This window comes from Podarcis liolepis (assembly GCF_965112155.1).
Source record: "Podarcis liolepis genome assembly, chromosome: 10".
NCBI classification, from domain to species: Eukaryota; Metazoa; Chordata; class Lepidosauria; order Squamata; family Lacertidae; genus Podarcis; species Podarcis liolepis.
In genome coordinates, this window is record NC_139562.1 from 31,888,024 (window position 1) to 31,903,914 (window position 15,891).

The 15,891-nt window shown below is 44.2% G+C and overlaps 1 protein-coding gene and 1 long non-coding RNA gene across 2 annotated transcripts in view; both read left to right on the forward strand.

Moving 5' to 3' along the window:
- The window catches only part of SREBF2 (sterol regulatory element binding transcription factor 2), a 35,319-nt gene extending 26,303 nt beyond the window's left edge, over positions 1 to 9,016 (forward strand). Inside the window, exons 16-19 of the mRNA XM_083462581.1 lie at positions 829 to 997; positions 3,719 to 3,904; positions 4,655 to 4,766; positions 5,464 to 9,016. Coding sequence (XP_083318707.1) covers positions 829 to 997; positions 3,719 to 3,904; positions 4,655 to 4,766; positions 5,464 to 5,684 — 688 coding nt within the window. The 3' untranslated portion in view covers positions 5,685 to 9,016. The remainder of the gene's footprint in view (positions 1 to 828; positions 998 to 3,718; positions 3,905 to 4,654; positions 4,767 to 5,463) is intronic.
- A 1,223-nt stretch (positions 9,017 to 10,239) lies between these two features.
- LOC310687508 lies at positions 10,240 to 13,995 on the forward strand. The gene is made up of 2 exons (XR_014516450.1): positions 10,240 to 12,208; positions 12,478 to 13,995. It is a non-coding gene; the product is annotated as an uncharacterized lncRNA (long non-coding RNA).
- The last annotated feature ends 1,896 nt before the right edge of the window (positions 13,996 to 15,891 follow it).

A 15,891-nucleotide genomic window follows, 5' to 3' on the forward strand; every position in this document is an offset into this window, starting at 1 on the left:
TGCCTTTTGTCACTTTAAATAGTTTCCAAACTAAGCTGCAGTATTTTGAGATTGTATTAACTGAAAATACCAGCTATCAGGCACTGGGGTGGTGGATGCAAAGACTTTTCTAAGTGTTAGATGCAGGGGGGAGTTGGTCTCATTCAGCTGTGGCCATCTGGGTACTCAGTGCAGCATTAGGCCAGACTTGAGCGTCGGGTCGGGGGAGTTGCTCTGGTCTATAGAGAGATTCTCTCTCTCTCCCTTCAGGCTCTCTATCCAGTTGGGTGGAGGATCTGGAGTGTGTGTTCCTAGCACTGGGAATCAGAACAGATTAGAGATTCTGCTGGTTTACTGCCCACCTCACTGCCCAGCAGTCTTTCTCCCTGAGCTGGCAGATCTGGTCTTAGAGGTGGTGTTGAGGATTCCCATTCTGCTGGTGAGGCCTTTCTTCATGTGCCGCCTCAAGAAGTCTAGAGAAGGGGCAACATGAGGATGAGCCTTTTCTGTGTTGGCTCCCTGTTTGTGGAAAGCTTTCCCCAGAGAGGCTCACCTGGCACCTTCATTATACACCTTTAGGTGCCAGACAAAATTATTCCTCTTCTCCTAGGCCCTTGGCTAATTAAGCAATCTATGGCCTTTTTAACTGTGTGTGTGTTGGGGAGGTTGTTTTTGTTTGTTATTATGTTATGATGAGTGGTATAGAAATTTAATAACATTATTATTTATTATGGCAACTGAGTAAGTGAGGGGCTTATGGAGGTGGTTGGTCCACGACCACAATACCTTAAAGGCACTGACCTTGTTCCTGGCTTGGGATCTTTCTCTTCTCTCTTCCCTCCTTTCTAGGAATGCCCTTGTGAAAGCTGTCTTTCATGTGTGCAAAGCCATGAACGCCTCCTTGTCAAGCAAGGCAGATGGGCAGCAGAGCTCCTTTGGCCACTGTGAAAGAGCCAGCACTCACCTTTGGAATAGCCTCAACATGAGCAGTGGGGTCTCAAGCACGGGTCTCAATAACGTAAGTATCCTCATCCTCATCACAATCATTTACAACTGGCTGTACATGTACAACTGCCTTCTCCATCCTTTCCTGAGCCAAGGCTTGTGGGCAAATGTTTAGTCATCATTCCATGTGTCTCTGAGGTCAAATATCCTGGAGCTGAAGAAGCAGCAGCTAACATTTTTTTCTTCATGATTGGAGAGACAGAGAACGTTCCCTCTCCTCTTGCCCTTTTGTGTGTGTTGACTAGAGCTGCAGTGTTCCCTTTCCCACAGTAGTGCTTGAGGAGTGCATTTGTTTCCAGTGTGTTGGCTTCCAGTGCACTGCCAGAATTAGCAGGCTGAGCTCTTGTTTGGTTCTGTCCTTGTTGCTTTTAATTATGCCTCCTGGGTGAATTGTTCCCACAGAAGGCACTACATGTCTAGTCTCCTGTGGGCAAGAACAGTGTGAAGTCCTTGTATCAGGGTGTCAGCTTCACCTTCATTTCCTTGTTTCTCTGAGAAGCTGGGGCTTTCCAACTTTTGGCACTGTACAAGAATCGGAGCTGTTCATCACTGCTGGGTGGCAGCTGTCGTGCATTGTAGTTGCATTGCATGTTCTGGCAGTACTCGTGCAATGTTTCCGCAGTGCAGCACAGAGGTGCACCCATTTCTCCTCTGCAGGTGGGAATCTCCTCAGCTTGCCTGGATTGAATGCTGTTCTTTCCGATTCAGTGATTTAAGTGATGTGGTAGAAACTTCCTAGGAACTTTACATCTGAATTGGAAGGGGCCAAGAGGCCATCTGTACAATCCAGACTGCATTGTACTGCAAGCAGAAAGAAAGCATGAGAGATGAAAGTGGAGCACATGGGTTGAAAAGGCCGAGAAAAGTTATATGTGGCAGTGAAAAGGCAAATGAAGTGCCCATCGTGACCTCTATTTTACTTAGCTGATTTATTTTTGGGGCATGGCCTAGATGAAGCAGCAGCTGTGGCAGCCATGGCAATCTGCTGCCCAGTGGCCCTTCGCCTGAACAAGGGCCACAAGGTGACTAAGAATGGGGCAAAGTCATGCCAATGCCATGGACACCTGACCAAGCACACCAAGTTTGTGTAAGACATGATCCAGGAGGCATACTGCCTCGTCTCCAAAAAGATATGTGTGATGGTGCTGTTCAAGATCTCCAAAGACAAATGAGCTGTGCAGTTCAACAAGAAAAGGGTGGGGACTTCATCCAAGCCAAGAAGAAGCAGGAGGAACTGAACAGTACCCTGGAAACAATGAGGAAAGCAGCAGCCCAGAAGGACTAGAAGCTCCCTGGCCTCCTCCCAAAGCCTCCGCAATAAAGCTTGTTTTGAAAACCCGGTAAAAACAACACTTCTGTTTTCCTTAGGTATTTTTGAATGAACCAGAATGAGTCCTTCAAAATGCAGTTCAAACTGATATTAAAGATACTTTTTTTTGCCACCGGAGGGCGTACCAAAATACTATTCTTTAGAAGATGTTGATTGGTTTTGCAGTTTTTTTATCCCAAGGGTACCTTCTCAAGATCATACTGCTTCATTTTACTTCTGGCTAATTGTTGGAACCTTTGGGACACATTTTCAAGGACACTTTCTTAGAATCCCACTGTTCGTCCTGTTCCACAGGAGCGTTGAGATTTGCAGGAAAAGCAGGTAGCATCTGGTCGTGGCAGGCAAATTGTTAGTGTGCAAGGTCAGGTTAAGCAGGTAAAGTCCAGTCAAGGCAAAGTCATGATTTTTCTATCTTGTGACTCCTGCAAGGCTAGAGAGATGGGAATATTGCAGGGGACACGTTCTCTGAGTCCATAGATGGTGGCAGGGCTGTGGGAGATAGCTGAATAAGGTACTAATCGTCTCCCAGAAGTCGTTTGAGCCTTAGGCTCATTCATCTGTCACCACTCTCCGAAAGGTCCTAAGGCCAGAGATCATATCAGTCATGGTGGCTAAAATAAAAATGAATGTACACCCCCACTGCCCATCTTTTGGACAGTCTTCTGTCAGTGGATCTTCAGTTCCACATTAAAACAGTGTGGTGGTCTCAGTATTTCTTCATTTGGCTTAATCTTTCATCTTTTGGTGGTAGGTAGAATTCACATAAAACACACAGGAAACAAAAAACAAATAAAGCATTTGTACGGTTAACCAATTTTTGTTAGGTAATTCTTTGAATATTCACTGTGATGGATGCTGTGGGAACAATGATTTGTGCTGGGAGCCCACTGCACCCTGATTTTGTGTTGACATGTTTTCAGAACACAGTTATAGGTGCTGATTTTGGCCTACAAAGGGGCACAGGATACTTCAGGGGTAGCCAGCCCTTTACCTTCCACATGTTATTGGACCACTGCTCCCATCAGCCTCAGCAGCATTGCTCTTGGTCAAGTATGATGGGAATTGTGGTCTAACAACACCTGAAGGGTACCACATTGGCTACCTTTGGATAACCTGGTTGCTTCCTCCATGTTATCTTGTGGTCATGTCCTTTGATGATAATATTTGGACAACAAAAAATTCAGAATGCTCATGCTGGATCACTTTTTGAGAAGAAAGGGAATTTGGCCAGAGAGCTGTCAGTTGATAGCATCTCATCTTTAAGATAAAAACACTATGTATCATTCTGCTAGTATTTTTAGATATGTGTGAGAAGCTTTTGTCCCTCTGAAGGCTGCTGCATCCAGCTGATGATGCTGGAATGTCTTGATACTCCTGTCACTGAATGGGTCTGTCTCCTTGCAGATGATCCAGCTGCTAGCTTGCGACCTACTGCTGTCTCTCCGCACCACTTTGTGGCAGAAACAGATGAGCTCCAGCCAGGCCTTGGGAGAGGCCTACCATGCTTCTGCTTCTGAGCTGACAGGATTCCAGCGCGACCTCGGCAGCCTGAGAAAACTGGCCCATAGTTTCAGACCTGCTTATCGAAAGGTAAGATCCTGCCACTTGTAATGAGTGAGGAGATGATGACCTGTCCCTTGAGTTCCTGCATGCTGTTATAAGCCAAAGGGGCAAATGGTCCACGAACTAGGCCAGGACTGGTTTTGCTTTGAATTTCCAGCAGTGTGTTTGCAGTGGTGGCTTCCTGCTGGATATGTCCTTACTGTTGTAGACTTTGCCCTTAAGTAGCATTCATTGGGTGTGGGTGGGTGTTGCGGTTTCCCCTGGATTTAAACTAATGTGACACTTCCTGAATGTTCTAAACTCTATGTAAATTATCTCAATAATCCTTAAAACAGCCCTGTGATGTTTGCCATTCCTATTATCCACATGTCACCCATGTGAGCTGTGAGGATGAGAGAATACGGGGTTGCCTAATGCCAGGTAGCTTTTATGGTGGCTGCGAGATGTGAACTGGGGATTTCTAGCCTGGCAGGCTTAATCACTGCTCTCCACTGGTTTGTACGCACAAACAGCACAGATGGTTCTGTGGTAGAGTGTGGACCACTGCTGGTCAGAAATAGTTGGGTAGCATGCCCCTCTTTTAAAGGGCACATTCCCTGTACACTCTTGCTCAGCAGAAAGGAGTTAGGGAAGGAAAAGTGGCTGAGAGGATTAGCATCAGAAGGTGCAAGCTTATCTGATTAAGGCGCATGCCCAAATCTACAGCACCACAAGGTGATGGAAGGTTGCTAAAATGTAGACGCTACCCATTGTCTTCTGCTTTTCCCCTCCTTCCAGGTGTTCCTGCATGAGGCCACCGTGCGTTTGATGGCAGGGGCCAGTCCCACACGCACTCATCAGCTGCTGGAGCACAGTCTCAGGCGTCGGACACCCCAGAGTACCAAGCAAGGTCAGGAAGCTCTGGTGCCCTTTCTTGTCCATCTCTGCCCTGAACTGGGTCACCACCATCCCACCCTGCACTATCTATCTATAAAATGCTTGCAAGCAATGCCAAACCGTATATGACAAATGCCACAGTTAGTTTAGTCCCCTGGTGTGCAGTTCTAGAGACCTTTGGAACCCTAATTAACCTGAAATGGTGGCAAAGGTGGTTTTGCTGTGATGAGGAATTGCCCAGAATTGGGAGGGAGAGGGGAAACGTCCCCCTCCCTTCGGTGAGCTGCTTTTTTCTTCATAAATTGTAGGATCCAAGCCAGAGTGTTTAAAATGTTTTAAGAAGCGGTGGCACAAAGATGTTCACTAGCTGATATCTGAGGCTGCTAATTTGAGCAAAAGAAAGGCCTGTCACGGAGAGGGTGGGCCTCGCCCACCTGTGCAAATGTCATCTCTGTTACCAGGACAAGGCTGCTAAGTCTGGGCTGCCGGCCAGGACTCAGCTTGGGGCATCCGAGCCTCTAGAATAAATTACTGCCTAGAGTTTCAGTGGGAGTTGGTTGACTGCTTCTTGCACTCTGTTGGGTAGCACCCATTGTGAAGCAATCTTTTGCTCACCCTAGTGTAGTCTTAAACAAATTGACTCCCGTGGTGCACTTATTGCCCCCACAAGCGTGGCATTCCTTGTGATGACTCTTTTCCCCCATACCTAGGTGAACTGGACGCCCTTCCTGGGCAGAGAGAGAGAGCTACAGCAATTCTCTTAGCCTGCCGCCACCTTCCCCTCTCCTTCCTGTCGTCCCCGGGCCAGCGAGCCGTCCTGCTGGCGGAAGCAGCCCGCACACTGGAGAAAGTTGGAGACAAGCGTTCCTGCAATGATTGTCAGCAGATGATTGTGAAGCTGAGTGGCGGCACAGCAATTGCGGCTTCCTAACCGTGGAGGATTGCAGCCTCGTCGCTCATTGAACGGGATTCTTGCCCCTTCCTACCCTCCTCCTCCTCCTCCCTTTTTGAACACTGTTCCAGGTTAGGACCATGAAAGTTGTGATACGCTGGCCAGGGTAGGGTCTTCTTGCAAACCAGCTTTTGTTGCTAGTATATGCCTTCTAGTACAAAGGGTGCCCACACTGGAGATAGAGAGTGTTCGCATTTTCGCACACTGAGAGAAGAATTTGGAATAGTGATGAAGAAGGGTGGGTTCTGAAAGGTTGGTCCCCCACCTCTTTACAAAACAATCTATCTTTTGAGGAGGGGTTTTCTAGAAAGTAAGAAGAGCTGCCCTCAGCCCTTTTCCTGGCATCTGCGGTGGCCCTTGATCTGCACATCAGGTGCCATATGCTTTTGGCAGACCCAGAGAGGAGATCTGGCTCCTTGGTCCTCAGTGGGTTGCATAGAAGCTTTTCTATAGATTCTGCATTCTCTGAGAGCCTTTGGAGGTTCTCCTAAGGAAGGGCATCACAGTTTTTAATGCAATTTGGGGTTTTTATAGCATTTTATGGCTTTATAAGCACTATGGACAACATCTAGGTTTCTCTTCCATCTTCTGTGTCCTCCCTTCCACTTCTTACTCATGTATCTGCCACCTGGCAGCCGATGGAGCCATACTGTCGTTATCTTTGGAGTTGTATTTCCATGCCCTAAAAGAGGGGACAAGGATGGACTTAGTGGTGAACCAGAAGCAGATTTAAGCTTGTGATTCAAAAAGCATGCATAGACAAACCACTGCTCTTTGTTTATGTTTTTTTTTTTAAAAAAATAATACCTGCAGACCCCCACTCCTCCCCAAAATCTGGATTAGGATCACAGGGAGGGGATTGCGCATTACTTTTAGAAGTTTGTTGCTGCTGGTTTTTTTTGGGGGGGGGAACCCCAAGACAAACTACAGCTTGGAGAAGATTTTCAGCAGGAAAAATAGCACAGAGGAAAGGTTAAAAACCCCTCCTGATCAGCGCTCCTACTGTTTCTTTTGTAAATAAAGAGACACTGTAAGTCTAAGTGCATTTTTTGAATCACACACTTAAGTCAGCATTGAGTTTTACCTTAACAAAAAAGCAAACTAGGGGCTGAATTCATTGTTCTCTGTCTACTAGTGCGAGACCAGAGCTTAAAGGTTTGGGCCACAAAGAAATCCAATGCAATAGTTGTGCTAGCCAAAGCTTGTTGTGCAACAATTTTAGGCAATGCATTTGTGCTTTTTTTGCACAAAAGTGTTTTGCCAGTGCAACAAGTTTACCGCTAAGTGACTTTAACTTTGCGCTACGTTGGATACAACCCTAGGAATCCTTTTTTCTGATGTTTGATTTCTTTGGTAGCTGCATCTAGATGAGTATGTTTAGGATAACAGTCTTAGGACTTGTCCACACTACCAACAGCTGTCTCCTTTGGAGTAGCTTTGACGGTCAAACAGGTTTATAAAATGGTTTACATATGTAGTGTAGATGTAGTTCTAGAACTTGGAGAAAGAGGAGTGGTTGCAACTAGGCCTCCTTGTTGGAATAATAGGTTCTAAGAAAAGAGATTTTATATTTCATAGAGCTCAGAGTCTCACAGATCACTTTTGCCTTCTCCCGTTGCCTGTGCACCATCTCTGTTCTTGCTTATCCTCTCTTATTTCATCTTCCAAATCTGTCCGAATCAAACACACAAGCACCAAACAAATGAATTTGGGGGCACATAATTCTTTGGGGAGGCCCACACAACTGTACATTGCAGTGGTTCTTGCAGCTAGTGTGCCTTCCATGCGTAACAGCTGAACACTGCTGCAGAACTAAGACCCTCCATTAAAAAAAGAAAAGAATTTCCACCTTAAGCCTCTCATTGACAATTTTAAATTCAAATGAAGCTCTGTGTGTCCCAAAACACATGAAATCCTGGGGGAGGGCCTTTCCAAACACTGAAACAATTACATAATTAAAGGAACATGGTCTGAATCGCACAGTTAAGAGATTCATATCACATTGATATCAAATTTTTAAAACTTTCCATAGAGTAAACCAAAAGACGATCCCACAATAAAGCTTTGGCTAACTTTAGTTATTTTGAAGACCAATTCTCAATCTTCCTGAATATATTGGAACTAACAAGAGGTGTAATTTCATGAACATTCCAAATTTCCCGTTGGTATACGTGAGTGGATGTGTCTGAAAGGTTGCACTTGCGAAAGGTATCAAAATACACAGTGAAAGTGAACCTTGGAAGTTGCTTTGCCAGGACTAGTTTGTTTAGTTCCATATCTCACATCACATGGATGATCTTGGTTGCTTATCTTACAAACATGGGTAGCAACCATAGTCTATACTCGTGCCTTGGATTTAGCACTGCAGATCCATGGGCAGTTGTTTAAATAAGGCAGGCTGGAAGGCGAGGACCGTTCTCTTAAGGGTGCTTCCCGACAGCCGTTTTCCCAGTGATGGTAGCGACAAAACAGAAAGGGTAACAAACTACCTCAACGAAAAGGTACATTCTAGCAGGATGCCTGGGGTGTTTGGTGCTACCATTGCTGGTTTCCTTCCACAGTTGTTCTGCCACTCGCGCAGATTGTTCCAGTCTGCTTGGAGTTAGCAGCCATCCATCCGGGATTAGCACAAGGACCTGCGTGAATTGTGAGTGTTCGGCGAAGTGATTTAGCATGCCCGACGCTTAGAAAGAAACCTTTCCCATCTAGAAGCTCTCATAGCAAATAATTCTGCGCAGTTAAGTTTTGAAGTGTCTGGATTAGTTGATGTGCATCAGAATATCATCTCCTATTGACACTGTGTACCGCAGGACATTTCACAGTTCTATGGATTTGAGGCTGTGAAAGCCATTTATACTGTCAAGCAGGAGGGAATACTACGGCTGAGAATGGGCATTGCAGTCGAGGGTAGAAGCCTCATGTTGTACAGCAGGAAGAGGCATTGAGGGTGGTACTGCTAGCTTGTGGAATTATGCTTGTGTAGATGGGACCTCCACAAGGGAATCGCCCTGTCTTTCCATGTACATCAACCATTTTTTTAAAAGAAGACACCTCATTTATTTATGGGTTTGTTGTCACCCAGGCTATCTCTATATTATTTTTGTGTATATAATGTAACTTTTTTGTGCTTTTATATATGATGTGAAAAGTGTATTTATCCCAATGAAATTAGGAATAAGGATTCTTTGCTATAAGAAAACGTAGCTGGCAATGATGTGAGTGGGTGAGCGTTTCTGGTATATGTCCTGATTGTGACCCTCTCCTGGGGTTCATTGCGCGACTTGTCTAATAAAAATCAAATTGTACGCAAAGTCTGATACTCAAAAGAAGCTTCATTAAGAAGAGTGCGTTTTGTTGGGTGGGGGTGTATGGAAAATGTTTAAAACGTTCTCCCGCAAAGTATGCTTGCACACCAGTGGTAGTACAATAATAATAACTGATAATGGTAGTGGCTAAATAGGATTGTCAGAATGCTGCAGTGTTCAGTGGCCTAATTGAATTGATTAGGTTTTGTTAAAGTTAAATCACCAGCGTTTCCTTTGTCACACAAGGTCCATAAATATAAGCTACAGTAATTCACGAGGAGTGCAGAATAGATCAGAGCAAGCTGTTAAGTATTAGGATTAATCTGCCAATCTTCCCAGCAATCTGTAGGACTTGGAACAGAAAACCTACACTGATGATACATATGCCACAGGTTTGAAAGAGCTATGAGGAATGGTGTATATAATCGATAACATATCTCTTTTAGGGAGAATCCACAGTCTTAACAACATTTGAAGGCCACAAATTCCACATCTCTAGATAGACGAGTCCCATAAATCTTTCCTATTACTTTAGCTTTCTCATTGCTGGCTCATATTTCTGTTACTGTGTTTGAGACCAAGCTCTAGTTTCCTTGTCATGGATAGTGGAATTTGCGGCTATCCCTGGGCTTGCTGAATATACCCTGGAAGCTAAGAAGAAGCCTTTTCTCCTCTTGGTGCCCTTCTACGACATGTCCAGGAGGTAGGTGGCTCCCTGTCATAAGAGCCTGTTGCACCCCAACATCGCTGAAGAGACAAATCAACAGGCGAGTCCAAATTTCTGCACTTAACAGCAGAGACAGGCTGTTTGGCCTTTTATTTTTCTATTGTCCAGCAGAGGGCAGAAGTAACTTAGTAAAGGAGTAATTCTAACAACTCTGCTGACCTTTATTTCAGCATTCTGGAGTCCTTGGAGGTAGGTAGGTTGGGTTTTCATAACACCTCAATTTGAATATGTGCCACTAATTTGTAGTCTGAAAATCGTCCTGTATGGAATACAGAACTCTACTTTGTGCAGGCTTGCATTTCTGCACAGATTACAACCCTGGCCGCAGTTTCTATTTTTCATTTTCTTCCATCTCCTGGTACTCTCTTTCTTCCATTCCCCACATATATATGCATTTTCCTCCTCCCTCAATATGTTCTTTGGATAGATTAATGAAAACACAAAGACATACCCAGGATATGTGTGTTCTCCACAAAAGGTTCTGGAGTGAAACACACTTTCCACACACCTACCTAAAAGCAAAGGCAGGTTGGCAGAGACTCACACTGTTTGGCGGACCTGTTTCGGTTCAGCTATTAAAGATTAATCCTCCTGTGGGATTTCCAACGTAAGATTTTAGAATGAGGCCATTGTGCTCTGGGCAGTAGCTTTCTCTTCTCATGGTGCCTGTGTTTTATGTGAAGGCAGGAATCGTTTTGCTCCTTCCGAGTCTCGGAAAGTGGCAACAAAGGGAGCACTTCTGAGGAACAAAGTGGAACAAGGAACTGATACTGCCTTTAAGGCAACCTCTGCTGCTACTGATGCTAAGTGTGTGTGTGTGTGTGTGTGTGTGTGTGTGTGTGTGTGTGTAGGGGGTGAGCAAGAAAATGAAGATCAGAGCTCTGCCAATGGAGTGATGTGTCAGTACATCTGACTTATCTGGGCAGTGCCTGGCAGTACTAGATTAAAAGATACGAGGAACTTGCTACAAAATGTCTTCGGGACTCTGATTGAAAAAGTTGTTAAGAAGCCACTATTTTCTCAAGCCAAATTGCTTTCACTTTCCTTAGCTCCTCCGTAAGCTGGGTCCAAGAAATTCTCTTTTCACAAATGTGGCAGGAAGTTTTCCACATTTGCCCTAGCAGCAGAAGGCAGACATTGCCGCCCCTGCCAGGCACTGGAAACCTCTGTGTGAGGCATGTGAGTGAACCTTCCAGCCGAGGTGTATAAAATTATGTATGATGTGGGCAAAGTGTAGGGTGGTCCGTCTCATAACATCATGCCAGAATCCAATAAAGCACTGAATATTGGGAGATTCAGGAAAGACGAAAGGTGCTGCTCCTTCCCACAATTCCTACTTAAACTATGGGTATCGACTTCCGACTCTACAATTCTATGATTCTACGAACAAGGGGCAGAAGCTGTACATCTCATGAGGGAAAGAAGATCCAGTGATGTCTGCCAACTTGGATGGTTTTAAAGAGGGTTTAGACAAATTCATGGGACTCTCATTGGAGAACTACGTGGTGCGAGCCACACCCCACATTTAAAGCACACCGTTTCCCTGAAAGAATCCTGGGAACTGTAGCTTGTTAAGGGTGCTGAGAGAATGGTGGCTGTGAGGAGTAAACTACACCTCCCAGGATTCTATGGGGGAAGCCATTTGCTTAAGTGCATGGTGTGGATGTGATGGTCAGGTTCATTGGGCTCCTGATTGCTCTTCTGGGCAGGGTTTCTGATGGGGTTGTTCCCAACCTGGACACACCAGGGATTGAACATGGAACCTTCTGCATGAAAAACACGTACTCTACTACTGAGATCAGAACAGAACTCAGTCAGTTATACTCAGCTGGTGGAGGCAACCCCTCTTTTTTGTTTCTGAAACACTGCTGGGGAATCCCAAGAGAGGAAACAAAATAGACAGTTTGCAGGGGGCAGGTTAGCAGGGATCACTTTTCTTGATGGGCACAACACCTCAAGTTTTCATTGCATAGAGCATCCTATGTCCTTGAGCGATGCCTAGGCTGACGCAACATTTTACTTCCATCTTGAACAGGAAGACTGGATAAGCGGGGAAGGGACAACTTGAGTTAATATTAAACTGGCTGAAGCTGTTCTCCCCCCCCCCTTCCCTTGGCTACCATCTCCCCAACTATTTGCCCAACAGTCTGTAAAGAGCTTGCTGGCAAGAGTGATTAAAATGGATCAAGATGCCTTCTAGCTGTGTGCGCTCCATTTATTACAAGTCACCACAGAACAGACCTGCCTTTTGAAGAAGCTGACAAATGGTCCAGGCTATCAAAGGAGAACCCCAAAATGAGACCTCTCAGTTGGTGAGCACGCCTAGTATCATCCAGTTGATGCTGCAGGCAGCATTTCACATATATTGCTTCACCGGTGCCTTGTTTCGGGGTGGTACCCTCTTTTGAAACCCATCTGGTTCTGTCTGAAGACTGCATTGCAGAATCATTTGCAAATAAACTTAACTCCTGGTAAGGGGGAAATGGGTGAATGGGAGTGGGTAGCAATCTATGCTATAGGTGAAAAGCTAAGGCATTCAGTTGCGAAACTGGATAGGTAGAAGCACATGTGATTTAGTGACAAATAATGTTATTTATTTGGAACTTGTAGCTTGCCTTTTATATCATAAGAGTTTGCCATCCATGGTGACTAACAATAAACAAGATGAAATAAGAATTAATGTGATTGTGACCTGTTGCCAACTCATATTTATTTTATTTTTAAATATTTTTACTTACAGTTTGCCTTTAACTGAACTATCTCAGGGATGGCTGTCCACTTGGTCACTGAATATCCCCACTGAAGCCTCAGTAGATGACATTCCCTCACCATTTGCACTGGTCTTCCCTGCGGTGCTGTTCTAGGTCTTGCCAGGATAACGTGGACAAAGAGTTTTGGAATCTGCTAAAGCATACATATTTATTCATAGGTCATTGTGTGTCCTTCACCTCTTGTTGGGTGATGTGAATCATATTACGATGTGCCTTCAAAGAGAGTTCTATGAAAGCAGCCTCAAAAGAGCTTGAAATGTGAGGAAGGAAATACAGCGTGTTTTGTATATGCCAAGAACGGCATTTTGCCAAGCTCCATTCATGTTGGGACACCTGGTGTTTTATTATATAAATTTCCATAGCCCAGATTTGAATAAAAGTGAAGTTTTTCAAAATGTATGTGCCTATCTATTAAAAATGAAAATGCCAATTCCTCCGAGGTTGAATTCTGAGGAGAGGAGGCTTCATGAACACATAGGTCCTCAGACATGCATATACCCAGACAATGAGATCTCCTAGGAAATTTTATTATTTAACGAAGGACAAAAAAGTACAGACCAAATGCACTTGGGGTTCCTTAGGCATGTGCATCCCATGTTCTCATAAGGCCTACACCTCTTTCACCTGTATAATCCCCAACCTAATAAATTTATGCCTGTACACAGTTGTTATAGCAGGAACCCAATAAAGGTACCAACCATATTTCCAGAAGGGCAGCCATCTTTGTTTGCTGCAGTCCAAAACAATGAAGCGTTCTTGTAGCATCTTAAAGACGAAACAGTTTATTGTGGCATTTGCTTTCCTGGTACTAAAATTCACTTCAGATTTCTCAAGCCCAAATGAAACAAAAGCAACATTTCATAGAACAGATGTGCCTATCTATCTAAAATAAATCTGGCCAATTCCTGACACAACTGAAGTGTGAGGGGAAGAGGCTAATCCAGGAAAGCAAAGACTTAAAGACTTTTTAGACTTTTAAGGTGTGTAAAGGAAATGAACTGCTCTGTTGTATTGTACAATAATACAAAATCTTGATTTGAGGATTAGGAGGTTAACTTGTTAAGCCTAAACTGTCCAGAAATCCAATTGGAAGGAAAATAATCATTGAGAATGTAGTGCTTTGCTGTTGGGAAGAAGGTGCAGTACTTTTTTGAGGTTTCATGGATTGGGATAGGCAGGAATTAATGTAGCTCTAGGCTGTATCTGCCAGTGACATGCTTTGAGAGTTAGATCAAGGTGGCATCTGAGAATGGAAGAATAAATAACATATAGTCAGCCTGGAGGCTGTATGCATGACTATCACACAATTTTGTAATCTTAGGGCCTATATCAAGATAGGAAAAGTAGATTTGTATTTAATCCTTTGCTTATTTGGTCTTCTGCTCCAAGTGGGAGGCAAGCTGTGTATGCTGTTCCTATATTAAATCTTTTTCCTAAGTACGTACATAAAAAAAAAATCTTAGTAAACTGTTAATCTAAATTCATAACTTGTAGTCTCAATTCTTTTCACCACTTCATGCTTAAGCCTAGTTCCACAATGCTTTGAAGTGTCTTTGAGGGCATTTTAGGCTGTTTGGTGAGAGACAAATTATTTCACCTGGTGGCAGTGGAAAGAAGCAACACGTGCAATTACTTCACTGGATAAAATCTCCTGTGAAAGGTCCAGAGGGAAATCATAGAACTGTAGAGTTGGAAAGGATCCCAGGGGTCATTTAATCCAACCCTTGCACTGCAGGAATCCCTGGCAGATGACCATCTAACCTCTTTTTAAAAACCAGTGAAGAAGAGTCTACCACCTTCTGAGGGAGCCAGTTCCACTTTAGAACAGCTCTTACTGTCAGAAAGTTCTTCCTAATGTTTAGTCAGAAGCTCCTTTCTTGCCATTTGAATCCATTGGCTCAGGTCCTATCCTCTAAAATACTTCAGCTGTCTCTGCAGCTGAATGCTGGTCCCACCTCCTCTCTTGCCCCATAATTGCACCACCCACAATCCTTCAGATGAGGTAAAGAGCTTGCTCTGTGATCCAGCCACCGCCACCGCTTCTGCAGGTTAAATTATTTGACAAAAGGTTCCCCAGGGCCTTGCTGCCATGCACTCCCAAAAGAGAACGCGCTGATTTCCTGGATGGGATCCATTCATTCCCCTACAAAGCCACACACTGTGTGAACCTGGCTTTGTTAATTCCTGTGTCATTATCTATGCACTTGTAAGGTTGTGTTTTGTTTGGAAACAAGAGTGGGGATGCGTGATGATAAATTTCTGTGTTGGGCAATCTCCTGCTGCGAGGGTTGAAGCGAGAAGCCTAGCAACAGCGGAGCCTGTTTGTTATGGGAGCATCAGGAACGGCATCAGGCTGTGCAGAACAGAGAACAAGCAGTGGCCCAGTTCAAATTCACAACCTGGTGCTTCCTCCAGTTTGCCTCTGAAGTAAGCACCTTCCTGGTTGCTTCTGTGGTAGCACCATATGAAAAGTCAGCATTTGTATATGCCAGCCTTCCCCAACCTTGCACCCTCCAGATGTCCTGGACAACATCTCCCTTTGCTGGCTGTGGGTTGTCATCCAAAACAGCTGGAGGAGGCCAACTTGGGAATGGTAAACAGCTAGGGCTAGGTTTGTACCAAAAAAGGGAGATTTCGGTCCATTGTGAGATAAGATGCACCAGAGGTTGACTCCAATTCCAGTCATACCAAGCAGAGGAACATGTTGTGTCCAGTCTTTGTTGGATCAAAGCATCATAAGCTGCATTTGCACGTAACAACAAGTCAGACTTATTGTAGTTTATTAATGAATGAGCAATAAGCTGGTGCACACTCTCTAATCTCTCCCACTTTGCTTTTTCCTTTGTGTGAGTTGGGGTAGACAAGCCAGGAAGATTTGACTTCCCAATTTCTTTGAATCAGGAATTGTGGCTTGTTCAATCCATCAATCAATTCTTTATTGCTGCCCAAAAGACCCAATAGACAAAATTCAGTGCATATAAAATACATTAAAAAGTACACAAACTACTTGGACAAATCATTAAGACTATGCTTTTTTCAGACTTTTGTCTAATGCAAATTTATCTCTGATCCTGACCACCTCAGAAAGAAATTTGACAATGGCCAAAGTCACACTGGGAATTTTAATGTCTAGTAGGAACTTGGCATAGAATTGGCAGGTTTTCTGGGTAGATTTGCCATTAGTGGATTAATCAAATGTTGTTGGACCTGGTTATATATTCTACAGGACAGGAGAATGTGCTTCAGGCATTCTACTTCCTGGTTAGTACAAGGACATAATCATGTGAAATAAGGGACACCAGCAAATCTACCTCGGAACATTTCAGAGGGAAGCACATTAAGTCTGGCCTTAGTAAAAAGTCTACCATAATTGGTGACTGGCA